This window comes from Oculina patagonica, chromosome 13 (genome assembly GCF_052425735.1).
Source record: "Oculina patagonica isolate OP01 chromosome 13, crgOcupat, whole genome shotgun sequence".
NCBI lineage: Eukaryota > Metazoa > Cnidaria > Anthozoa > Scleractinia > Oculinidae > Oculina > Oculina patagonica.
Window position 1 is genome coordinate 30,655,444 of NC_135770.1, and position 26,870 is coordinate 30,682,313.

Below are 26,870 nucleotides of genomic sequence, written 5' to 3' on the forward strand. Positions count from 1 at the left end.
TCTAAGGCTATGCCATGTCTTTTAGGTATATGAAAGGGGTACCTTTTTTCAGTAGAAGGTATACGAAAGGGGTACAATTTCTGTAAAAATGGTATATAAAAGGGTAAGGGGTAAGAGCTTGGGGCGGAGCCTCCCCGTATAAAACTTTTTTGAGTGCCCCCCCGGGCCGCCTGAAGGGTTTATTTACTAAATATCTGTTATATTGGCAGGTCGACTGGTCCATGAAAGAATGGGGTATTCTGATTGGTTCTTTGACCGTTCAGAATTTTCTAATACAGACCGTTAAGACAAATAGACCACCAACAAATTAGCTAATCAGTGATTTTTTTTTACGTAGCTTGAACAAATAAAACCGTTTTCTTTATTACTGTTAAACACAATTTTTTTTTCACTATGATGTCTGGTCGACTTGGTTCAATATCTAGGAAAATGAATTTTAAAGTCATGACTTAACAAAAAAGACATAAAAGATAAAAAAGACGTGTGCGTGCTTGACAACATCGATCGCGCTGGTGCATTTGCGGAGAATGAACGTCAAATTTATTTGTAAATGAAATACTTAACTGTATTTCAAGAAGCTTGCTCGGTCCGTGTTTTGGGCAACGTCCTCGTGTTTGTTTGTTTGTTTGTTTGTTTTTTTTGTAAAGGAACTCGACGAAATATTTCCCCAACTCCGATCTCAAGTTCATTCAATAACACCTTCTTCTTCTATTCACTTTTCAAACAATAAGAAGTCCATGGAAATTCATTCAATCTTTGAAGATTCACTAGGTGACAAATATTGTTTGACCGAAGTGCTATACTCCGCCTCACCTCTACTAACTATGGCCCCACACAAGAAGCTATTGCTTGCTACACTAGGTTGTGTAAGTTATCATCAGGTGTCTTCTCGCTAAACAACATCGCACTGGTGAATTTGCGGAGAATTTAGCACAAAGTTGTAAATGAAATACTCAACTTAACTACAAGTAGCTTGTTTGCTCCGTTTTTTTTTGTAAAGGAACTCGACGAAATATTTATCCCGCAATTCCGACCTAAAGTTTATTCGATAAAACCTACTTCTTTAAAACACTTTTAAAATGATAAGAATTCCATGGAAATTAAATCTCCTCGTCTTTTTTTGAAGATTCACTAGTTGGCAAACCGAAGTCCTATTCTATGCCTCACACAAGAAGATATATACATTCTTTGCTATACTAGGTTGTATAAGTTGTCACAAAGTGTCTCGCTATTGTCTCGCTTCATCAGCCGAGTGCTGAATTGTCACTCGCATTGTGAGAACCGAGAGGAGAACGTAAATGGACTGCAAGGGACTGGGAGCAAGATTAATGATGGTAGTGTAAAAAGTGTCAATAAACGTCGCTGGTACCCGTCATGTAATCACTGAGTTCGTTACACTTTCTTGTGGTTGTCACTGGTTCCCCTTTGTTTCGTCCTAAAATAGCTGCAGAGCTTTTTCTTTCTTTGTTTCGCAGCCGGAAAATGAAACGTTCTTAAGAGTTGTCCGCAGAACGTTCTGCGCTGAACAAGGGGAACTGAGATTAGATCATCTTGCAATCTCGTAACCCAACAGAGGAGCAATTATGTAGCGGTAAACTGACCAATCAAATTACAGTTGACCTTATCAGGGACACTTAGCACATTTCGTGGTGCTTTGATGGGACAACATCGTAGAACCTTCGGGCAAGTCAGCTTTAGGCCTCCGTGTTTCCCTTAGCGGAGGCCTGGCGAAGGATAGAGACCCCTATGGAAGCCAGGGTTCCTGTTGCACCGGGGTTTGACGAGGTATGGCGTTTTTTTTGCTGCAGTTTTCGAGAATAGTAGGGTTAATTAAATGGTAGCGGGAACACGCAAACGGGCCGTTGATGTTAAGTGCTTATTCTTGCCTTATGATTAGGTCATAGCGTTAGTGTCGAAAAAACGAACGGCGGAACATTGGATTTCTTCCTCGAAATCTATTTGTTTCGCCGTCTCAGAAAATTCGATAAGGTATCTCAGAAATATGGCCTCGGTTTTTTTAACAAGGGAGGCGCTAATTACACGGTTGACTTCACAAAGTGTTCCATGTTTGACAGAATGTTTTGATGGAGTTAGTCGTCCGGTACCAGAAAAAATCTTTTCATCATTAATGAAGGCCCTCCGTTAATGAAGTTTGAAGGTTAAGACAGGCAGACAAGAGAAAAACGCTGATTACAGCGTTTTGCACGGTTGTCGTTTTCGATCTTCAAATTAAGAATAATTTGATTTATTTCACGGCAGAACTGTGCGTCTATGACACATGAATTCTCTCAAGCACCAAAGGATTTCCCTGGATTGGGTGATTGCCATCCGCAGACAAATTTCAACTTGTTTGAAATGCAGATTAAGCCGGAGCTGAGATGCGGACTTGAGGATGGAGGCGAGGATGTCGATATGGATTACATGATGGACATGTCTTTTGATTGCGACAATGGAAACGAAGCGGTTTGTAGTATAGTGTGCTCTTTGTAAGCGATTCCCTCTCCACAGGAAAACGATGATTAACTTTTAGAATTGTTTATTCGTTTCTTGTTTACCTGTAAACCTCACAACATCTATTTGATTTCCATATGAATCATGATTTTGGTGGATTCAAGATCGCGCTTTTTTGAGCAAAATCTGAATGTTGCTGAAAGTGAAACCTGCAGGCATTTGATGTCCGAGGGTTTTTATACTTACAGCTCATTTTTTTTTTCGTCTTAAGACAAGAGTTGCGCTAACTTTAATCATCTTTTAGCGCTTTGCAATTTTCCATGCTATCTCAGTAACCATTGTGTCAAGAGATGTTAACACCAAAGAATTTTACCACTACACAGTTCTATTTAAGGAGGCTTTTTTGTAAAAACAAGGCAGTCTATAATTTAATCTGGCCTAAAGACGGTTCAAAATCTGCAAAACTCAACTTTCTATTCTTATTGATTAGCATGGTGACAGTTTAAATTAAAACCAACATATTGCCTGAAGTTGATCCTTACTAACTCCGGTGAATATCACCATGACTGAAGTTCACTCTTCGGATAACTTTTATCCGCAGCCTCGCCGTGTATGAAATAAGTTTACAGCTTTAAATATTTTCTGTTCCTGGTTTTCCTTTTATTAAAACTGGTTTGGCTTAACTCGTTTTGTCAATGTGAATTAAGGGATTCACAAAATATTCCTCATAAAAAGCGGTTCTCGCCTTTAATAGCCTCTTATAGAGCGATTTTGGTAATTATAACCGGCGAATTCTTAAGTTCAAAAAAACAAAGCAAAGGTTACTTGCAGATGTCTCAGGAAACAAATTTTACTTTTTAAAAAGGGTTCAAAAGTCACATTCGTGGGTTGTGATTGGTGGAACTCAATCCATTTTTATTTCTATCTTTTTATCTTTTTTTCTCTGTCTTCAGTATTCTCACAAGATGATTTTGTTATTCTTGAACCTTGATGAATAATGAAATTGCAATGTTGGCTCAGGGGCAGGGTAACCCTAGGTGGACGGTTGCTAGCTTTGACGGTATATATGGTAATATCTGGTTTGGGGGAGGGAGCCAACGTTATTCCATGTAAACACTTTGGCTATTTTTGACTCGCTAACCAGAGAGAAGTCTGGACATACAAAGCATGCGTAAGACCGGGAGGTACAATTTTTAGCTTGGCTGGCGGGACAACTTTTCTCATATAAACGCCCGGTAAAAGATGGTTCGGGGGAGAGGGTAGTTCCCTCCTAACAGGAAAAAACTTTTGTTGATATAAACAGGTCCTTACGCATCGTACCTTTGTCACTTGGCAATGTTTTTGATAAACCTTTTTGCAATTCTTTGACAACGCTTTGACAACTTTCTGATGGTGTTGATCTGTTTGTCAAACTGGTCATTCAAAATGCAAGAAAGAGGAAGGCGGAGTTGACAACTGTCAGAACGCGCACGTGGAACTTGTCAACTCCGCCCATCACACTTTGATTGGCCAGAATTGATTGAAAGTCATCAGAAGGGTGTCAAAAAGTTGTTAAAAGTTAATGAAAAACTTTTTCAAATAAAAAAATAGACAGCTATTATAGAAATTTGTCACATATAAACCCAGTTAAACAGAAAACAATAAGTCAACGGGAACATCTGGGACGGGTATTCAAATGTGGCTAGTGCTTCTTTGCAATTCCCAAAATGGTGTTATCCCTTTGAGAAGTTGTATTTTATCATTTAGCTAGAGTTACGGAGTTTATGAATCAAAAATTTAAGCAACATTATTTAATAAATTCTTTTTGAATTGCATAGCGTGTCAAGAAGATAGTTGCTATGACGGTTGACGTTAAACCCTTATATTATAAAGTAGTAATCTTAAGCGTCAAGTTAGTAATTGACGGATAACAACAGGGCCGAAGGCAGAGAAGGGGGGTGCGATGGATGTGTTCACATCCCCCCACAGGCCAAAAACGTTTAATTGGGAAGTGGAATGCAGATACTTGATTTTTCAAAATTTCCGGGCAGAAAATGCACCTGGACCCCCTAGATGCTCACGCCTCCGGTACTCGCAACCACACTCGCAAAATCTTGCATACGGCCCTGAACAATGTAGTCTCTAGGCTATCTGGCCTCGTTGAAGTTACTGTGTAGCAGGGAGGTACCTCTTGTTGCTGCAAATCTCAATTCTGTGTGGAGAGACACTACAGCTGCTAAGATCCTGTAAGATAAGGTGCTGCTTTCTCTTCGCCTGTAAGACTCTGCAACGCTTCTACAGACAGGCGATAGCTGGCCTGGGACTCTTTTGTGTCTGGATCATTGGCACATGCCTTGAAGTGCCCTCTGCAAAATTTTAAGGCAGATAGGGCTGGTACCAGTGAGACTGGTGTCGTTGACTTATTCCTCCGAAATCCTCCTTACAAATGGCCTAGCTATCTCAACTGGCCTTGCTTTTAGTCATATTTCATACGACTAATCCTTAAACAAGCTGCTTTTTGATGTTTCAATGTCTGAAGCCACCGACGGGAGGAGCCACCACCAACTTAGCATTAGCATAACAAGGAAGGTCTTCTAACCTTTTAAAATATTACGGGTCAAAAGTAAAATTTTGCATTGCACGCATTTTCAATTATATCAACAGATTCTTTGTTCCTTTCCAGGTGAAATTGTTTTAAAACAAAATATAACAAGGCAAGAGTAATGTTGGTCGCGAGTTTAACTCATAGGTCAAACTCAATATCACAATACTAGCTATCTCAACCGCCCTTGCATTTGATCATATTTCATACGACTAATCCTTAAACAAGCTGCTTTTTGATGTTTCAATGTCTGAAGCCAACGACGGGAGGAGCCACCACCAACTTAGCATTAGCATAACAAGGAAGGTCTTCTAACCTTTTAAAATATTACGGGTCAAAAGTAAAATTTTGCATTGCACGCATTTTCAGTTAAATCAACAGATTCTTTGTTCCTTTCCAGGTAAAATTTTTGCAAAACAAGAGATCGACGACAATGCAGGAGTAATGTCGGTTGCGAATTCAACTTATAGGTCTTCTTTTTATGGTAGCAACAACCGAAAATGCCAAGATATACGAAAAATTTAAAACTTAATATCATAAAAATCGATTATGCTTCACCCAACCTCCACAAGTATAGCAAACGTTTTACTTTTTTAGACCTTTAGTCACTTTGCGAACAAAATATTGACTGACTTCACCTATAAACTGCGCGTTTCAGGTGCCCGTGAATGAAGATTTTTTGATCACCTTATTCCTACAAATTAGCAGCAGCAACTGCAGTCTTTTTCTCGGTCGATAAAAGCTACATCCAAAATTACTATCCTTTTCTCTTGGCGAAAATCGATTTTCATAACTCTCAAAACAAAAATATTCTAGCAGATCTTGAATGGTATGGCGAGGCAAGAAGAGGGCGACAAGCTAATTTTGTCACCTAAGGTGTAAAAAAGTGGTTGGTAGCTAGATATTGATTACATATTCTTAGCTGTGAGGAATAAAGCAGTCGATAAGAGTGAGACCTATAAAACATGTCAATAACAAGCTATCGATGAAAGTTCAACGATTTCTGTCAAGTTCTGTTCGCAAGTCAGGACCACTCTTTTCTCGATATCGATTTAGAGGGTCATGGATTACATGGTTTCTGTGTTCGTATAAAACACTGATGGCTTGATACGAGAATTTTCCTCGTGAAGATTTTTGTTTACCATTGTGCGAGAACTCGAGATATTGTAGATATAATCGTGTTCAAGCATAATCTCTATTCTGAATCGTTTACCAAGTCATAAGAAGGCAATATTTGTGTTTTTTTTTGATGTGGCTTTGATATTTGACCTTTTTTGTTTGTCGTCATGGACAAACTTACTGTTGCCCTAGTTATTTATACTGCTACAGACCGCGTCGTTTTGTTTCGCCTGACCTGTTATTTAATTAAAAGAAGCAAAGCAATTTCCTTTATACTCTAAATTAAGCAAAGAGATTGTAAGGAAGACAAGATTGGTTCAGCCGACTTGTTGTGGAATCGAAGGCTTTTATTTTCACCGATCCAAAGCACTCTAAAAATAAGGGAAACTGAACTGTGATGTAGGTTTAATCTTTTTGATACGACCCAGTACGGTCACTCAAAGCTTTGTTTGGACAACATTTTGACCTTTCTAACACTCACTAGCTAGGGAAAAGCAAAAAAAAAAAAAAAAATATGAATTTAAAAAAAAAAAAAAAAGCTAGGGAAAAGCAAATACATTTTGAACGCTTTAACAGGCAGACAACAACTTAACAATGGAGCATAAATAAATAATCAAATGCAACAATCTTTTCATTCGCTTTAAAGAAAATTTGATATTCCCGTTTGAAGTGTGAAGCACTAGTACTAGAAGATTTTAAAGTCTTAGTCGAATGTCGCGGCTAAATATTCCTTCTATAACTTTTCTTAGAATTGCTTAGTTGTTCCTGAAATTGTAAGTGTATTGCACACTGGATTAGAGGTCTGGTTTCGAAACCAACTCATCGTCTGTTATTGTGTTTTTACGCAAGGCAGTTTGTTTTTCAAGTACCGTAAAAATGTTGTAGCAATTTGACAAAGTCAGTCGGAAATAACCTGTAATAGATTAGCATTCCAGCCGCTTCACGCTACAGCAGCCGCCCTTTTCGGAAAACTCTCTTGCTCAAATAAATGTATTAACCCTCGCATCTCAGTTGGTAGAGCATCGCATCGGCAACGTACTGAACGCAAAGTTCTTGGGTTCAAGTTCATAGCTATCGCTAGCTCAATAGGTTTTCGAGCTTCTTCTCTGCAATTGCTCAAACTGTAACTGCGATGGTTATTTCCTCACACACTTTGTCCGCAGTTCATTTGTGGCTTCTTTCATACCACTTGCCTTAGCTGCCTGTAGCCCTTTGTCACTGTGTTAATATACTGCTTTTGACACTAGTTGTTTTCTCTTTTGGTCAATAAACAGTTCAGTCGACTTCTGAACGCCTTTCTCCCGACAGGTGACCGCCGATGAACAAGAACGAAGAAGAATAAGAAGAGAGAGGAATAAAGTGGCCGCCTCTAAATGCCGCAAGAAAAGAAAGGAACACGTCAAAACACTAGTCGAGGTATTTTAAGGCTTTTAACCATTCATTCTGCAGGGCTCTGTCTTACCAATGTCAGGTAAGGCGGCCATAATGAGAAAAAAACCGGCATCATTTCTCATTTACCAAAGTGTAAACAGAAACCTCCACTAAAAAGCTAGAAAACGGAAATGAATAATGTCGCTAATCCTGGATTAATCTAGACGTGCTTTGTGTAACCGCGCCCATGGGTATAAAGGGGTGGCGGGAGCTTTGTTAGGGCAACCAACGAAAAGTTGGTGGGCTGCCTCATTATTGTCCCAAGAGGTCAGGATCTGTTTGGTCAGTAATCTTGGTGCTGACCAAAAGAATCGCGGCCTCTGGGGACGAGAATGGGTTGCCCGCGATGGAGAGGCTTCCCGGCCATCGAAGGGGGAGTAGCAATACCCCAGGAAGGTTTAACGCGACAACATGAATAGGCACCTAGCTGTTTGAAAGCAGACTTTCATTTGATGGAACAAACCGTTTATATTATTTTTGCAGGCATCCGAGGAGCTGGAACACCAAAACAATGATCTTCAGGGTCAGATCAGCAAGCTACAGGCAGAAATCAAGCAGCTGGAGTTCATGTTAGATTCGCACAGTTGCGCTAAATATTGCCACGGTCAACATGATGATCAGGAGCTTGGATTAAGCGCTAATTAGTTAAAGGGGACAACACAGAGAGGACAAAATCAAAAGAAAGAAAACTCCATTATTCTGATTTACGATGAAGAGCTATAAATAGCACCCGCGCGTGCACGGAGCATACCGAGAAGCCGCGCGCTTTTCACTCTAAGCGCGCCGCTTCGTGCGCGCAGCTTTGCTGAGACGCCGTGCGAAGCGTGATGTCGCGTTATAACTTGTTATTTGTGTTAACGTTCGGGAGCGTTGTATCAACGCTGCGCGTTAGTGTATGCTTCTGGGAAGCTCAAAAACCAAAATTGCTAAAAATTGCTTTTGAAAACCTGCACAATATAAAGGATAATTATATCCAAGAAAAACCTTCGATGAGCTTATCATATTGGTAATTTATACTTGGAGGAAGAACTTTTAACAAATTATTGCGGTGGTTGTGGTTGGTGAAAGAAAAGTGAATTTTGTGAATCACAAAATAAGGTTAGTTACTTACAATTGTTATTTCAGATGCAGTGAGTTAAACTGATTTAGTTTCCTTAAGATAGACATATTGTTCATCGTATATAATCATTAAATGTAGTGTAGCCTGTATAGATGCTTAATTAAGAGATTAAAATATGCGAAAGAAAAAAAAATTAATGTGTCAGAGTGATATTAATAGATCTTAAAAGATGTATTTTCTCCTAGCAATATTAGTTATCGTACACTTAGTTTCCAGGAATGCCACTTAAACAGACCAAACAAATATTTCAAGTAACATAGCATGGTTAGATATCCTAACCAGCAGGAGGCAGACCAGTTCTCTTTACAAAGCAAGACCACCGTGTTGAACAAGAGACTATCGAGAACAAATCCAGTTAGTGGCAGGATGGAGGGCTTAAAACCGGGACCTCCTGATTACAACACCAGTACCCAGCCACACTGCCTCCACAAACAGACAAGTGCCAAATGGACAAAGTACGAGAAAAAAGAAAAATAATCAGCTAAGGATACTGTTTTGAGGAAATGACAAATTCGCACCTAGCATGACATTTAAGGGGGTGTTATATCCGAGAGTTATGTTTTCATATGTTTAAGTACTATTCTCTCATAATATCTTTGACGTTCTGTGCAATCTTAATTTTGTGACGAGTTATAAAGATGTATATGGAGGAGGAGAAAGAGATGAGGCATTATTGGACTTCAGATAAATACGTTCTATGACTATTCAAAACAATTCAAGACTTTTGAGTTAACAATCTATAGATGGACACCAAGATAGACTGCTATCAACCCCCGAAATATTCTTGTTTTGGAAGAAGCCTTGCTTTATGGTTTTTGCTTTTTAATCCTTTTTATTTATTTTTTCTTCTCTTGACCTTCATCTTATTACAAAATCCTTTTATAACGCCCCCTAATAAAATTGTACGCGTCATACCAATCATACAAAGGAGAATGAGTTTCAGTAGCTGCTTATTCATTCTTTGTTCCCATGGAAACCATCGACCAATCATAACGCACGTTGGGGATTTAACCGTATTTCGCCACGCGTCTGCCAACACACCTTTCTCTCTATATGCAAACAGTTTTAACTAAAATAAGCCAGTGTACTTTCATTTATCTTAGTGAGAAAATATTATGAAAAGACACATAACCTTTCTGGTTTTAAAGCATGTGGAAGCAAAATAACCAACTGACATCTTTTTAAAAATGAAAAAATAAATGGACAAAGATTTTGTATGGATTTGGGGAGAGTGGCCAAAAACTATTGTTGCCTCTGAATAAACTTCTGAAATGTTTAGAATCCTGCCCATTGCGGTTCTTTTCCTCAAATTTTTTGGTCGCTTATATACCATGCATAAGCATCGTTATATTCGAACGGCTTAGCTTTTTTAAAAAGCCATGGAGTCGTGGCTTTTCAATTCCACGTCTCAATCCTCCCTCGTATTTGCGATGATGGGCAATCCAAGTGCGTGATGTGCTTGGTTATGCTTGGGACTATTTTCCTTTGACAACTTTGTGATTTGGTAACTTTTAGCGTTTTTTCTCTATCGGATAAGATTACGATCGGTGCTATTCTTAGTAAAATAAAATAAATTCCTTTGGATTTTGACCACCCCCTGGTTTTTGGAGCAAATTAAGCAAGAAACGGTGGCAAATTTATGTCAACTTCCACGGCTAATTATTCTAACGTCGGATATCTCTTGATCATTTTTACGACTGTTACGTATTGTCCGGCATATAAACAACTCATTTCTGTAATATAAACGATTTTGGATAAAAAGCTTTACTTTGGCTCGACTCCAAATATTAGCATTTTTTGGTTATCAGATGCAAGGATTTTTTTGCAATTTTTAAAGCCAATTTTCTCCAAAGTGCGGCAGTCTCTTTTGAAACCAAACACATCTTTTATGAGTCCGTCCATAAGTCTAAATAAATCCGCAAACTCTCATTTGGCAAGTCAAAATCCCGTCGCGTGAACTTCCTCACAAATTGACCTAATTAGCATAATTTGATCTAATTTGCATAATTGTTGATTTCCCAGAAAATTGTCACGCTTTTTCGTTTCATGTTGAAGGTGTTTATTAACTTCTTTTTTAGTATTAAGAAGCACAATAGACTACTTTCTGAGAATAGAAGGTATATTTAAAAGAATTTTCCCACTTACAAACCAAAAATTCTTTCCTACAAACTTCCTAGAAATTTGATCAAACTTGATTTGTCATCGAAATTCATGTCTCCCCGAAAAATTGTCACGCTTGTGTTATTACATGTTGAAGGCGTCTATTTTCTCTCCAAGTGTTAATAACAGTTCTTTTTTTCAGTTTAGTAGGCATGCTTACATAGAGCTTTTTCGATTGTTTGTTCGTTTGCTTTTTTTAACATGGAATGTATAATTATTTCCGCCGCTCCTGTAGTGACTAGTATGCTGTGGCGTTTTCTGTAACCAAGAATGTAATAATCCCGAATTATATTTTTCATACTAAAAGTGAAGAGGGAAAGCTAATTAGGAACAACGTGTTAAAATAAATTGTAGTTTAGAGGGCACACAATCGCAGATTTTTACTGGTGACTAATCTTTAAATAAGGAGCCTCTGTCCGTCCGTCCACCCATCCATCCATCCATCCATCCATCTATCATGATTAACCTAGCTATCTGACTCACGTCTTATAAGCCTGGGTGTCAGCTTAGGGCTCATTAGCAAGGTTGATCTTATCCTGAATCGAGCTGGGCACATTGTTATTTCAAATGGCACATAAATGCCCATGATAATTTATCCTTGACATAGAATAAGTTGACTGCAAACTGGGTACGCAGAAAGAGTAATACATGCTCGTATCAAGCCCATCAAGGACCGCGGAAAAGCATAAAGATGCCACGCCGCGTAAGCAAACAATGCTCGGAAAAATAAATCAAATTCACCACTGTTCCGATTGGCTCTGGTAAGTATAAATTAATATGTGCTCCAAATATAAGGAACTGGGTAGGCGTAAACATACATACATAGTTGGAACCTATATAATTTGTTGTTTGTTACTTCTATATTTATTCCAATATCTACGTTGGGAGGGAGCCAATTGTTAGGGAAACTTACCTTGTTGATGGGAGGGTGAGCGTGACAGGGAGGTAGGTGGGATAATGTACTCTGCTGTGGGTTCAGAGGTCGAAATTTTATTATATATATTAAAGAGAATCTCAATGGCAAATGAATAAGATTCTCTACTGGGCCGATTAAGGCTCTTTCTTGTCGTATTCTTGGGGCGCTTTCATTCAAATTTGCCGCTTCGCTGATTTTAAATAATTAATAATATGATGTCCCTGCATTCTACCCTATGATTGAATTTAAAACACGTTCTACTAATAGGCGGTCTGGAACAAAAACATTACGTGGGTAGCCGGCGTGAGGTCTGGAAGGAAAAGCGTTTCGGAAACAGCTCGGATTTTTTCTCCCCTTGCCTCCTTTTTACCATTTTGGAGGCTAAATTATACTACATGGGGGTTACCTGCAAACGCAAATCACATTAAAACGTGGTACGATAATGGTAAAGATGTTGATGAAATGCGAAGAAGAAGAAGAAGAAGAAGAAGAAGAAGAAGAAGAAGAAGAAGAAGACGACGACGACGACTACGACGACGCCGACGACGACGCCGACGACGCCGACGACGACGACGACGCCGACGACGACGCCGACGACGACGACGACGACGACGACGACGACGACGAAGAAGAAGAAGAAGAAGAAGATGATGATGATGATGCAGCGCTATAGGGGTATTGACCCTGAGGAAACCACGAAGGAAGACATTCACCGCGGTGTCGGAGATGGCCTCGGACACTCTCAAAAGTTTGGTGATGGATGACATGGGCAAGCGAAGCCATCAATTTTTGTTTCTTGTTTATTTGCGCACCTTGTTAAAACCAACAAAATTGACAATCTCAAACTAGTTGTCCTGAAAGAAATCTGCAAGCAGCTACATCTGATGACAAGCGGATCGTTATCAAGAAAAGACTTTCATCGAGGCTATTGAAGCAGTTTCCGAAATTTGTACATGCTTTCAAAAGGAACTTAACTAAAAGCTTATAGCTAATAACTAATAATTTTGGCACAAAGGACGTCGAAAGGAGATGTGGGATGGGTGGGGGTGGTGGAGGACACTCAGCCAAGGAACCTACGACATAAGCTGAATTGTCCCAATAGCACCTATGTCGGTTTTTGTAACCCATCGTCTCCATTAAGGCTTGTAAGCTAGGTACACAGAGTCTCTGAGATGACAGGCATTTTTGATACATGTACAATCGCGAGGATACCCATTGGCTAGTTAAGCCCGTGTTTGACACTGCGTGCCAACAAACCGCCAGCTACGTTTAGATATCAAAATTGGATTTGCGAAGTTTTATTATTCATGCCATTTGTGTAAATGTAGTTACCAAAAACATCTACTGCCATTTAGGTTAAAAACGCAAGGGTGAAGAGGAATAATTGAGTGTTCATTCACCAGCTCTAGCATCTTCATTATCACAGCTCTATTAAAATTACGTTATACCTTGCTGGTGCCCTATTCTATTATTCCATAGTAAAAATTCGTCATTCTTATTCTATTATTCCCTATCGATGTTCGTACCCAAATTAATCATTCGGACTCAGCTCTGAACTTATCTTACTAGTTAGGTGAAAATCTTACTATTTAGACTATAGCTCTACATGCTGTAAGAAATGTCACTGTATAGACATGATCAAGGATAAAAACTATTTCATTTTTCGTCCCCGACAGAACAAAAGTAAATACGAAATAGCTGTATTAATCAGCTTTGTTGACACAATCTCTATATACTGTTACGTTGTCAAACAAAAAAATTGAAACAATATTGAAACGTGTATTAAATTCTGGTTTAAGTTTAGTAACAAGCTTCTTGCATGCAACGCGTAACTAAACTGGCCACCTTTTTGGCATGAAGTTTGGTTATGAAGATTAACTAGTTCTGTCAATCTTGTTGCTTTATTGTAGATTAAATAAAACACACGATGTTAGTTATAAGTGCCATTTCAGTTCAGTCGCATACTCTATATAGCATATGATCAGACACCGAACAGTCCCAACGTTCGGACATTTTTTACGCCTCAAAAACCAATCAGTTTCATAATAAACAAAATACGATGATGTGTATTATCGTTTGCATCTGAACAGCTCATAAGTAAAGTTTTCCCAAAAACTGAAATAGGCATAGTGCAAGTCTGGTCAAATTCTTAGGAAGCCTGTAGGATAGACTTTTACTTTGTAAGTGGGAAAATTCGTTTAAGTATACCTACTATTCTCAGAAAGCAGTCTATTGTGCTTAATAATACTAAAAAAGAAGTTAATAAACACCTTCAACATGAAACAAAAAAGCGTGACAATTTTCTGGGAAATCAACAATTATGCAAATTAGATCAAATTATACTAATTAGGTCAATTCGTAAGGAAGTTCACGCGACGGGATTTTGACTTGCCAAATGAGAGTTTGCGGATTTATTTAGACTTATGGACGGACTCATAAAAGATGTGTTTGGTTTCAAAAGAGACTACCGCACTTTGGAGAAAATTGGTTTTAAAAATTGCAAAAAATTTCCTTGCATCTGATAACCAAAAAATGCTAATATTTGGAGTCGAGCCAAGGTAAAGCTTTTTATCCAAAATCGTTTATATTACAGAAATGAGTTGTTTATATGCCGGACAATACGTAACAGTCGTAAAAATGATCAAGAGATATCCGACGTTAGTATAATTAGCCGTGGAAGTTGACATAAATTTGCCACCGTTTCTTGCTTAATTTGCTCCAAAAACTAGGGGGTGGTCAAAATCCAAAGGAATTTATTTTATTTTACTAAGAATAGCACCGATCGTAATCTTATCCGATAGAGAAAAAACGCTGAAAGTTTGAAGGGAATCGGCCAATTTACTACTTACAGTACTTATTTGACCTTATTTGAATCTACAAGGCAGGTTACTATAGTCACCATCTTTAAACAAGTGACAGTTTATGGATTAACAGTTGTCTTAAACATCTTAGTAATAATGTTTCTCATCTCTTTCTGTCGCCAGCAGTAAATCAGAGGATTGAAAAGAGAGTTCTGCATGGCAAACGTACGCACACAGGGTAGAAACACGTCGAATAATCCACCATAACCTTTCTCTGGCCTGAAGAGAAGAGCCAAAGCCATGGGTATAAAACTGCTCAGTACAGCACTGACAATGTACGCGGTAGTCTTGAAGGCCTTGTCCTCTCTGACGTGTCTTTCCAATTCATCTTGAGGTAGCTGTTGCGTTTTGATCGCTTCTTGGTGGCGACGAATTTCTCGAAACAAAATCGCATAAGAAGTTACTATAAATAAAATACATATTATCAAAATAACAGCTATAAAAATGGAAAAGTACTGTTTAATGTCAGATATTTCTTTGCCAATTTGGCTCACGATGCAACAGACCCAAGTTGCAACCACTGCCACCCGAATTTTCTTCACGGTGACCACCGAAGGATATCGCATGGTGTATTTGATGGCAAGGAGCCGTTCGCCGGTTACCAGTGATAAATGCAGAAGCGACGCAACAGACACGAGCCCGAACACAGCGTTGTGAAAGTCACGAATCATGCAGTCGTTAGGAAAAGCCGTAAGCTGAAACGCCTTCCAGAGAGCGAACATTGGCTGCACAGCAAGTCCGCAGAGTAAGTCAGCCCCTGCTAAACAGGCCAGTAAAATGTTGGTGTTGCTCTGGAGTCTTGGTCTTCTTTTTACTGCTACTATCACCAGTACATTGAGCACGACAGTACAGATTGAAGCAATACTGTTGACAATTATGGCAAGGACGAAACTCGCTTCGGTCAGAGCTGTTAGCTCGCCGTTCTGGACACCGTCATGGTATCGATCTGCGCATGTGCTCTGAGACTTCGTTGAACTGGTAGGGAGGTCGGCCGTTGAATCGTTTTGCGTGAAATTGGCCATGGCTATCGAAAACGCTGTTTGAAATAAGCTTTTCGAAGAATGTCTAGTTGGCACCAGGGTCAACATTAAACTGAACGTTGGTGCCAGATGCAAGCCTATTACAATCTTATGCAAATTCTTAAAAATTTATGAGTTTGAGCATAACTTTCGGGAACGTGCTTTAAAAATAGCTTTCTTTTCGCTGGTTAAGCTTTTTTCATCGAGAATTTAATAACCGCGGTGCAGGAAGAACACTTTAGGATTTGAAATGAGCAAGTGTTCTTTTGTTTTAGGATTCCCACGAGAATTCAAAGTGCCTTGAAATGGTTTTCCGTTTTCTGATTTTTCGATTTTGTTTTGCCGTTTTTCGTTTTTTTTTTTTTTCCTGTGAAATTCTTTATCAGAATACTGCTGCATACTATATGTCGAGACTAATTTGTAGAATCCCGGAAACAGATATCTTCTTGCCTTAAAATCGCTGCTCTTTTCGGTCGTTGCAAGGTAACCATATACAAAAGACTTAAAGTGCCTATATATCTTGCCGCCGGTCGATTAAGTCTTCGGTGGTAATATTTAACAGTTCAATTAATTTTGCGATTAGTTAAAACAAATATTCTCGCGGTACATCTGCTATGTAAAGAAAAAAAAGGTTCGTCTTCGCTTTGGACTGAGGCTTGTTAAAGTTGTTCAGTCCAAACGCCAATTCGTTTATTTTAATGTTCCGTTCAGTGGCTGGCAACTTAAGAAAAGGATAAAGGCAAGTTTTCGTATTTTTACCTTTCGTGTGTTGCAACGATTTGCAAATGAATTTCTTTTGTTACAAAGTGTTTCAAAGACCTAAAGTATAACAGCTGATGAATTTCCAGCAAAATTTATATTTTGAGAACAACATCAACTCCCGCTTGCTTGAATTTGTTATCCATATATATTTCTTTGATATATAAACCTTGACAATTTGTAAATTGGTAAAAATTCAAAAGCGATCTCTGCTTAACATTTTGATAAAAGCAAGCTTTCGAAAATACTCGTTAAAGATCAAAAAAGACAACAGACTTGTAGTCGAAAGCTTGTTTTATCAAATTTTTAACCAGCGATCGTTTTTTAATTTTTACCAAATGTCTTACCCTGGTTACTCGTCTATTTTTAATTTGTAAATTGTCTGCTTTTGAACTATTAATACTGTGAATCTGCAAAATCTTGCAAATAAATTTTATTTTTATTGTTGTTCTTCTCGACGCGACCAGCTGTGATAAAACTGAGACAGCAATTAACGAAATTTAAAATTAAAACAAATTCCTGGCGGTTTTGACAAAGGTTAATTAACCTCCAGCAATTACTTTATTTTCTATTTAACTAAACCAAGTTAGCAAGGCGGCGAATCTTTTAAGCAAGGTGTATACGTTATTTTTTCATATTGCAGCATCTATGAATAATTATATTAAAAAGCTTTGTTGCTCGTGGATTGTTGTTAGCCTGATGAAATGTTACCGCGTTTTCTTAGTTATCTGTTACCCGTGAGCTTTGCCCCGGATGAAATATTGTGCTGTTAAATTTTTCCACTGGCGTGTGAGGTTCTTTATTGCTCACTCACTTATAAACCTCAACTAATTTAGTTATACGCTACCAATTTCACAACTTAACGTATACTTGTTCTCTGACACTGCTCTGTGTCTGGTGGTTATTATATTTTGTTCAGCACTAAGATCGTAATCTTGGTGTGTATAGCGGGCACTGGCGGCGAAATATTGAGGCTATCCATGCTATCGTCAACAGAGATGCATTTCTCACTTAAAAATCTACGTTTTTAAACAAATTTACGGAGGCTCGTCATGAGAATTAAGGATCCTGTCGTTTCAGAAACTAAAGTACTGCTAAAGATCTACCCTTTCCCAGAGGTATTATTCAAAGTTAACAAAAAATGTTATCGCATGAAAGAACAACCACAGTTAACAGCCCCGGCGTATAACGCGCGCATATGATCTATCCTCGTTCTCAGGGTCTCTCTCTTCCCGGTTGCATAAGATCGAGGTCTCATTAATGAATCAAGTTCGTATTTAGCCTTTGATTTAATGTAATTGCATTGTTATCTGATCTACAGTTTGCAATTTACGGGGTCATTCAGAAGAAAAGAAGAAATGAAAAGAAACCTTACAATTGCAGTTTTTCTTACACAAAGAAAACCTTTATCAGATCGAGGCTCAAAGACCAAAATAACGATCAGAAATATGAGACTTAATAGGAAAAACATGATAAAATGACAGTAGCCCAGGACCCTGCTATAATAAGTTTTCGTTCCTAATTAATTTTAAACAACGGCTTAGGTTGATAAGATTATGTATTGCTAACTGAGTATATATATCAACTGTTGAAATGCTTTGTTGCTATGGCAACATCTTGAAGCAAACAGCAAAGCTAGTTTTAGAAGTTTATTGTTAGCGTAAGGTTCCTAAGATACGAGTAACGATCCTTAATGAAGTAAAAAAAGAAAAGATGAAATCGCTAAGCAATATTATATTAATGTTAGGTCCATTACAATTTGCTAAATTCACTCAAGTAAAAGAATTCTTTTTACTTAAAAATGACAAATTATAAACAGAAAAAAAAAAAGAATGGAGGGTTTATTCTAAACATAAACTCGTGGCGTAGGAAACAAAAAAAGACGAATTTAAATCCCTGGCTTTTTAATTAAATCCTCAAAAACATCTATGGCTTTGTTGGAGAGTTCATGATATAAATAAAGACATGGGACAACTTTTATAAATCAGACACTCTTACGTCAGACAAAGTCACCAAAACACAATTCACAAACCAACAAACCTTAATATTTTAGCGGTATTATTTAAAGATACTGCGTTTTAAAGCTCGTGGCAAAGAACATTCGTCCCAGAACTATCCGCGTGAAGCACCAAGCAGTCAAATATTATTTAAAACACGGTAACTGGTAATTTGGGTTGTGTTAATAGGCCACTTGCTGTGAAGATCTTTCAACAGCAGGTACCGGAAGTAGAATGAGAAACGGAAGTGAAAACAACCTCTCTTTCTACAGAAGGTAATAGAAAGTTTAGCCCCTTTGGATTCCTATTTTTGGAACCCTAGTTTTTGAAAAGTTATATTAAAGATCTTCCATGCATCGCGCTTCTTGAATTTAATTTTGCGAAATTTGCAAATTCAGCGTTTTTGTTCATACGCGTGCTAATAAGTATTGAAGTGTTAATGAAGAGTGCGCACCTGCTGAAATTGACACTTAGAATTCCGGAAAAAAAGAAAAAAGAGAAAGAAATAACATTTGTCATTCCTTTAAAATTCTTTGATCAGATAACTGAAATAAATTAGTTTTAGAACAAAAAATTCTGTTTCTTTAAAAAGTTGCGATACTTATATTTACGCACAAATTCATTTAACTTTTGTTCTCGCTCAATTAGTTGAAGTATGGTTACTCAACAAGAATTCTACACGTACGAAGTTCACTGGGATTTCCATAGTATCAGATATTTTTGTTATATTTTCATCTTGTTTCCTCCCAATCAACTTATCGGAAACCTTTTCGATTTTTTTAGACACGAGTTTTCTTAGTATATTTTGATTTGTTGTTATTTGTTTTTAAACATGACTGCCGACTACACTCGTCCCTGATTGGTCAGTTTAAAGCTGTACAGAGAGGAATGGCGTCAATTAGCCGAAATGAACAAGGTGATTATTTAATATTAATAATGTCATCAGTCCCCAAATAAGTGTTTGTAGAACTCTTGGAAGATCTCTAAGGTGGCGTCAGTACCACTTTAGATAAAACCAAGTTTCAGAGCAGAGAACCACAGAAGCTTGGTAAGGTCTGGGTTGGTGCAGAACGGAAGCAGGATCTTTTGGCATGGACTTTCCAGTTAGTTCGCAGGTAAAGCTAATATTTAACAAATACCTCAATACAATTATAAGCAAGCATGGAAACGTTAAGATGTTTCTCCAAAGCGAATTTTACGGCATCACTTCCAACGAATTGCTTTTAAAGGACAAGTTAAGGCAAACAAGTGTAGTAAGCTTCTTGGAAATTATTGCAGTGGAATAGCACGAGGCAGTATCTACTTACCTTGCAATAGATATCGAGGATATTTACGCGTGTTTTAACTGCCGTATTTATTTGCCGGGCCATACGGGGTTAATTGACACTTAGTGTTGACTGTTATGGTAGTATTTTGACAAGGTCAACAAGCAATGTCAGACGTTTGTGTAGAAAAAGTGGTTAAAACAGAGTCAATTTTACGACTCTCGATACAGAACAGTCAACTGCTGTGTAACATTAAGAAAATTCGAAGTTTAAACACAAACGGTGAATAGTTTTCATAGAAAAGTGAATTAACAGATTCAGGTACGTTGTGGATGAAACAATTGACCACCTGTTTGTAAACAATGAGAGATGACAATCTCCTGACTCCAACCTGTTCCCGGGGACCTGATAGTCTTCTCTTAGAAACTATACCAGTTTTTATTGCACAAAAATTTAATATCAACATCCTGCATTAAACTTCACGACCACAGAATATTCATTCGATTTTTCACAAATATCAAAGCATTCGGAGGGACTTAACTGTTTTTTTCTTCACCTATGTCGCATGATGACAACGAAACACAAAAATAGATTGCATGCAAATTTCTCTTAGTTTCTTGGTTTCGAGCAGTAAATTTTTTTGTTTGGTCCTCATGAACTTTTGCAGTAATGGACAATACGCCTGACAAAGAAGTAATCGTAATCAGAATCGCTCCTTCTTCCAAATGTCTAACGGATCATTATTCATACCTTTCTAACGGCAGGAGTCAATAAGTTAATTTAATTAGTAGACAATCATATTATTAACCCTCCAGTCCTAGTTTAAAATCTAATAAGCCAACCAATGAGTAGCATCAGTGGTTTTGTTTTTTTTATAAACGGACCGCCTAGTCAGTCATAACGGCGAGTTAACAAAAAAACGCCCTGGAATGTCTGAATTTCAAAATTTTGCCAACAACTCAACAATCAATGTCTTGGTCCCTTTTCGGACTCCGGTTCTAACCTATAAGTCGATCTGGATAAAAATTAATCAGTGTGTGACAATTCAATTGAAAGATGTTACTGTTAACTGTGCTGTACAAAAGTTTAGAGTCTGTTATATACTGTGCAATACTGTGGATAAAAACAAAAGCGCGTTGCCATTTATATAATCCAACATGATACATAATGTGCCGTTATTTGTTTCGGTTGAATAGTGTGCAAAACGAAATTGAGAATTTCTTTTACACTTTTTAAGCGTTGGGGTGTTATGAATGAATGGTTCAACACAAACCAGTCCTCTTTCGATTCTCTGAAAGTTCGACGTGTAAATTCTCTCTACACTCTTGAAGCATTTTTAGGAAAATGCTGGGGAGAATTTGGTAGTATAGCTAAGTGTTATGAGCAGCTTCCTCATCCTCATGGTTTGACTACTTCAATTTAAAACAAGTAAAAAGAAACTGACAATGAGGGTGAGAAATTGAAGCGGACGTAAACTTCCGATTTCGGATTGGGACGTACATCAAAAAGACGAATTTGATCGTACAAAATATCCACAGAGTCGAGGAATTTTCTTCTGTTTCCACACGTTCTTCATGTTTCCATTTTAATGTTACTTTTCGGAAAGCAATATTTTCTGAGCTAGCCACATCAAAGACGACCGCAGTTATTGTTTTCTATGGCTGAAAACACTGAATTAGAAAACTGAACTACAGTTAGTACATAAATAAAAGGAATTCACAAGACTCTTTCACGCAATACTAAACGATGCCAAATGCGGTCATGGAGACTGGGACTCGCTCACGTGCTAGTGTCACGTGAGCTCTTGTGATGGTTCTTGTTCGGTTTATTTAACAATTATTCGCCGAAGGCGAAGTGATTATCGTTGACTAAGCTCCGGTCAGAAGAGAACTGAATAATGTTTGCTCTATGATCAGGACTGAGTTTGGATGGCCGCGGGCGACCTCCAAAACCTTTCGTGATTACGATCAATTGTAATGCCTTGAGAACAATCTCTTGAAACTATTTTCGGTCCAAAAGCCTTGGTAGTCAATTTGCAAAATTTCCAATGTTTTAAATATCCAATAGTTTCCAATGTTTTAAATATCCAATAGTTTTCCAATAGTTTTAAATACCCCGTTCGATTTAAATATCCATGACATGAAGTGTTTTTTTTTAAATGAACGAAAATTTCATTCAACAAATGCAGCCATGTTTGCTTTCCTGGATGTCAAAGGTGACATGGCTTAGTAACCAAGCCTCCAAATGCTATAGTCACCTCGCGCGGGGTGATTATAGCCTCTTATAACCCACCCAGTAATTTTTGCACGCGCTCATTGGATAAAACGCATCACGTGGTACAAAATCGGACGACAGGTATCAGCGAATATACCCCGTCCGATTTGATATCCGTCGCCCGATTTTGTAGGCAAGCACAAAACAAACGAATGAAGTCACCTTATTCAATTCTAACTTTTAATAAAATCACAGAGTTAAAAAATCACGTAAACCAATCAATTACATTTGTTTCAACCACAAAATCACTGTAGATTTTTCCTATAAATTTACTGTGATAAAGCGCGTTGTAGAACTTAATCGGAGGGTTATAAAATAAATAAACCCCTTCTAGCTTGCTGGGTATATTGGAGGATAATGCCCTTGGTTGAAAGATTGTCCTCAAAATTTCACAGTTGCCCTCGAAGCGAACTGTTTATTTTTCGTAACAATCTTTCAGCCTCGGGCATTATCCTCCAATATACCAGCCGCTTGAAGGGGTTTATTTACTAAATAAGCCGAGTTTCTCGACCAATCAGAATGCCCCAATTCTTATAATCACCTCTGAAATTATACTTATTGTATTTAGCCTTCCTGTCCTTTATGGTTCCTGTAGAATTTCTGCCGGGTTCACCTTACCGTTTATGGATTAGACAATTGTTAGTTTATTCATTTAGTAAGTTTTGAATAAACCAACTTACCATTCGCTGTTTTCACTGTTTCCATAATACACTTTGTTTACCCCCCCCCCCCCCATTTTTGCATAAGCATTGTTTTCAATTTCTCTTGGGATTTACAATCACCTTCAATCGTCCCCAGAGAAATTGAAAACCTTTTGAAAACCAAGCTTTTGCAAACATTTTTGGAAGTAAACAAGGTGTATTATGGTATCGTGAAAAAGCGAATAGGAAAAAAGGCGGCTATAAATTTTACCACAATACCTTGCGAAACTTACACAGCCGCTAGGACGCATATAAAGATCCCTGTACTGACAACGATGGGCGGTTTAAGGGTCTTTGTGTGCTACTAATTATGGGTACATCTACCAGTCGCCACCTTTTGTGCCAGGGTAATTTGAAACGCGAATCAGTCCGCATATGTACCAAAAGCGTACTTCTTTCTCTTCTAATAATTAAACTAACTTCAATGGATGTTCGTTTCGCAGGCTAGCAATGGAGTGTATATGGAACCTGGGGGCGTCATTCGAAGTATTGGGAACCCAGTCCCTGACGGTAACATAGTGGTGGACCCCAACTTCGAGATCGCGGACCTACCAGTGAAACTTGAACTGCGTTACGTCATAGAATCAAAACGCGCTGCTCACGGCCTGGACTGCCCAACGATCGACCACCGTTCGAAAGATCTCAAGAAACAACAAGTATTTTATACTCTTTCGAAATTTCTTAAGAGCTTTATCAAGCTATTTAAGATACAGTTACATTATGGTTAAGGTAAAAGGTTAGGTCTGCGTTCGAGCCTAGTGGCCCATCAGGCCGGAGCTTATCCCGGTTTCAGTAGCATGAAGCGACCATGAGAATTTCTAATCCCCCCTGGACGGGATGCTAGTCCATCGCAGGGTTACGCCCCAGCATTAAATTCGCTGGTATCCATTTATATACCAGGGTGTAGAGAGGAACTATGAGAATAAAGTGTCTGGCCTATCTATAATTTGACACCTCCATGAGTCACAAGGAAGACATACAAGGACATGAAAACAGGTCAATCCTTTGTCATAATAAGGATGCATGATTTGAAGGTATCCATCCACCCCAGTTACTTTTTATTGTCACTGTTTGCGTGAAGATGTGTTATCCAGCCAAATAGGTTAAACATTAAAAATTATTTTTTTATGCGCTCGCTGACTTATGATTCAGTTAAGATAGATTTTGTCTCTTTCATAGCTCCATGTCACCCCCTTCTTCAAACGTTCTTACTCATTTTGGGTGTTATTTGTTTAAGTTCCACTCGCGTGTTTAGTATGGAAGTCGAAATTTAAAACGATGCATCCAAAATGGGGGGGGGGGGGGTGATCTAGCCCCTTAAGTAAAAAGATAAAATCAAACTATCAGTTGAATGTGAACCCCTAAGGTTGCAAAGGTAGCTTGATATGGAAAAAACATAAATCGATGACAGAAAAATTATTATTCGCGCTGGCTGGGTAAAACGACTTTTCTGTTTGTGAATGCATGACATCACGCACTTTCTTGGAAGTGGTTCATCTGTCCATCTCGCTTCCAAGGAATTTAAAACAATCTCTCGATTCAATTAAGTCCCTGAACTAAAAGAACTGGCGTTCTGATCCCTTATCGCCTAATAAAGCTAGTAGTTATCCCGCGATCACAAATAATAGTACAAAATATGCGAACATGATGATGATAGCGTGAAATTGCAGCGATTTTCGGGGCAGTCTCGCATATCTTCGGACTGACAAACCGGTCTTTTCTTCAAACCCTCGTGGGAGGCCCTTGTTGCGGCCTTGTTCTTGGGCAAGACACAATTGACTCCCACAGTGTCTTTCTTCACCCGGGAGTATAATATTAAAATATCATATACTTGTTGCCAGGTATAACCAGACGGAAATGCTATTAAATAACCATTGATGGACTAGCATGCAATCCAGGGGACTACATGTACATACTATAGAGACACGAGTCAGGGTTCGGCCATCTGGCGCAGCTGATCAATCATAGGAAGTGTGTAAGAACCATACATATGTCATTGACGTTTAGTGGACAAATCTCCCCCTCGAAATGCTGTGGTTTATTTTTATGTTACTATCACCGCATAAATCGCACGATGCATTAACTGATAACTGAATAAGGTGAACGGCCACCGTGGGAAATTCGTGGTCACGTGTTTACTATTCTCGTTCGCGGGAAGAACAAACGTCGTGTTTGGAAACGTGGATGGGACAGTGAATTGCCAGAGAACTTAAACGGCGTTCAGGGTCAAAACTTTTCAGCAGCAATTGACCTGAGGAGCTTATGGAAATCGTTATTTACTGAAGTAGTTCAAGAATCATTGCTATATGTGAGGTTGCAATTATATAAGAATTCTGTTACAAAATAATCGTTGCCAACTCGTTGCCATTCATAATAATTTTGACCAACATTTTTTTCTTGAATAAAAATATAATTCAATAAGGCTATGTGTACTTTACTAAGGATCTTTTCCCAACCTCAGGAGAGGAAACCAAATTCGAAGAGAAACAGACGCTATTCAAAGAGAATTCATTACTCATGGCGAATCACAAAAATCTTTCAAACATCTTTCAATCATCATGTAACATAAACAGGAACAATGGCTAACGCTTCAATGAAACGCTTCTGTTTCTCCCCGCATGCAGTTCTATCTCAAAGAATCATTGATAATAGGGGTTAAAACATCCTTTTAACGCTTGAGAAGTTTTAAATAGAAAACGACTGGCGGCCATTGATGGGGCGCCTCTACCTGTTGCCAAAATTAACACCGTAAAATGTTTACATATTTTGCATCAATTGTCCCCGACTGGTGTTCAGGGGGGAACTAACACCACAAAAAACTTCTATATCCTCCCTAGTGTAGAGGATTTTATGACACAGCGAAACGTCCAATTTAATTTTATATCCTGTGAGCAGGAGAGGGTTCTATTTTGGGGATAAAGTACTATTTATGCTATTAAAAGTTATGGGTGTAGTTAAAGTTAGAAATTTCCAAAGCTAACTAAGGCAATTGTAAAACGGTGTTATGGCGGATTAGCAAAACAATCATGGCTGTAACCCCCCGGAAAATGACCTGTCATGATCTTTTCATTACTTATGTTTATGTAAGAAGCGCTTATCTGATTTATCGTAAGCTTTCTAAGGTGAATGAAGTGATTTTAACATCCTAACTCTGTTGTATTTCTTGAGTTGTGTTTTGTTGTTCGTCTACATACATGTTCTTGCGCGCATCATTTTTTTCACTCATGCAGCTCACCCCAGACGAAGAACAAAGACGAAAATTACGAAGAGAGCGAAACAAGGTCGCTGCCTCAAAATGCCGGATGAAGAGGAAGGAACATGTAAACACTTTACGAAAGGTAATTGCCCTCTGGTGCTCGTTCAATTAACCGTTCTGATCTGAAGCCAGCATCACGCGCCCCGACTGGCTACACTTGACAATCGGCGTTTAGTGTGATTACTCTAACATATTTTGTATAACAAGGTTAGGCCTGAAGGTAGTATTAAACCTTACCGACGATTCTAGCTAACTTTGGGAAATTGACGTGGTGTCGCTTTACGTAGATGTTATGGCATTACTCCTTTTTATATTCTTTTGTAGTAAGGAATCGATTTTTTGGAGTTGCTTTGATGAAACCTTCTAGATTTGATAGAAAGGTTTTATTTAAAGTTAAGTCTGGGTTGGAGAGAGTCGGGGAAAGGTTTTTCCTCAAGACGTGTTCTCGAATGTGGCCCGGGTTCGATTCCTGTCTGGAATCCGGGTTGACTTTGCGGTCAGTTCTTGCCTTGCTCCAATTTCAATTCTACCGGTATTTGCGATCGGCGGGTCACAGGGTCAGTTGATAGTCGCGAGACTGTTAAGAGTCATCCTTAAAAATTGATTTATTTTGATTTGTACTTATTGATATTTCGAACTTGTTGCTGAAGGGGTTTACCAAAATTCTGTTAAATTCCCAGGCCTCTGATGAGCTGGAAGCTGCCAATAGCCAGCTGGAATCCGAGATTGCTTACCTTACAGCAGAGCGAGAACAGCTGGAAATGATGCTCGACGCGCATGTCTGTAACATGGACAAAGCCGCTGGTCGTGGTCCTGCCTAAACATGAAAATCCACCTGGAATGTTGATTTCACTTTGAAAAAGTTGGGCTGAACGATGCAGCTGTTTGCTAATAGAAAGCCTTAGTTTTACCAAAAGCCAAGGACATTCCACCTGACGAACAATGGACTCGACCACCTAG

The 26,870-nt window shown here is 38.5% G+C and overlaps 3 protein-coding genes across 3 annotated transcripts; 2 read left to right on the forward strand and 1 right to left on the reverse strand.

Annotated features, from left to right (window-relative positions):
- The first annotated feature begins 1,489 nt into the window (after window positions 1-1,489).
- Window positions 1,490-8,835, forward strand: LOC144636081 (uncharacterized). Its single transcript, XM_078495224.1, has 4 exons — window positions 1,490-1,785; window positions 2,260-2,463; window positions 7,460-7,567; window positions 8,066-8,835. The coding sequence occupies exons 1-4, from the start codon at window positions 1,747-1,749 to the stop codon at window positions 8,225-8,227; spliced, it is 513 nt and encodes a 170-aa protein (XP_078351350.1). The 5' UTR covers window positions 1,490-1,746; the 3' UTR covers window positions 8,228-8,835.
- A 5,836-nt stretch (window positions 8,836-14,671) lies between these two features.
- On the reverse strand, window positions 14,672-15,661 carry LOC144636062 (histamine H2 receptor-like). The gene has a single exon (XM_078495205.1). The coding sequence runs from the start codon at window positions 15,659-15,661 to the stop codon at window positions 14,699-14,701; it is 963 nt and encodes a 320-aa protein (XP_078351331.1). The 3' UTR covers window positions 14,672-14,698.
- Window positions 15,662-19,407: 3,746 nt separating this feature from the next.
- LOC144636083 (cyclic AMP-dependent transcription factor ATF-3-like) lies at window positions 19,408-26,870 on the forward strand. Its single transcript, XM_078495226.1, has 4 exons — window positions 19,408-19,529; window positions 23,098-23,310; window positions 25,885-25,992; window positions 26,591-26,870. The coding sequence occupies exons 1-4, from the start codon at window positions 19,506-19,508 to the stop codon at window positions 26,729-26,731; spliced, it is 486 nt and encodes a 161-aa protein (XP_078351352.1). The 5' UTR covers window positions 19,408-19,505; the 3' UTR covers window positions 26,732-26,870.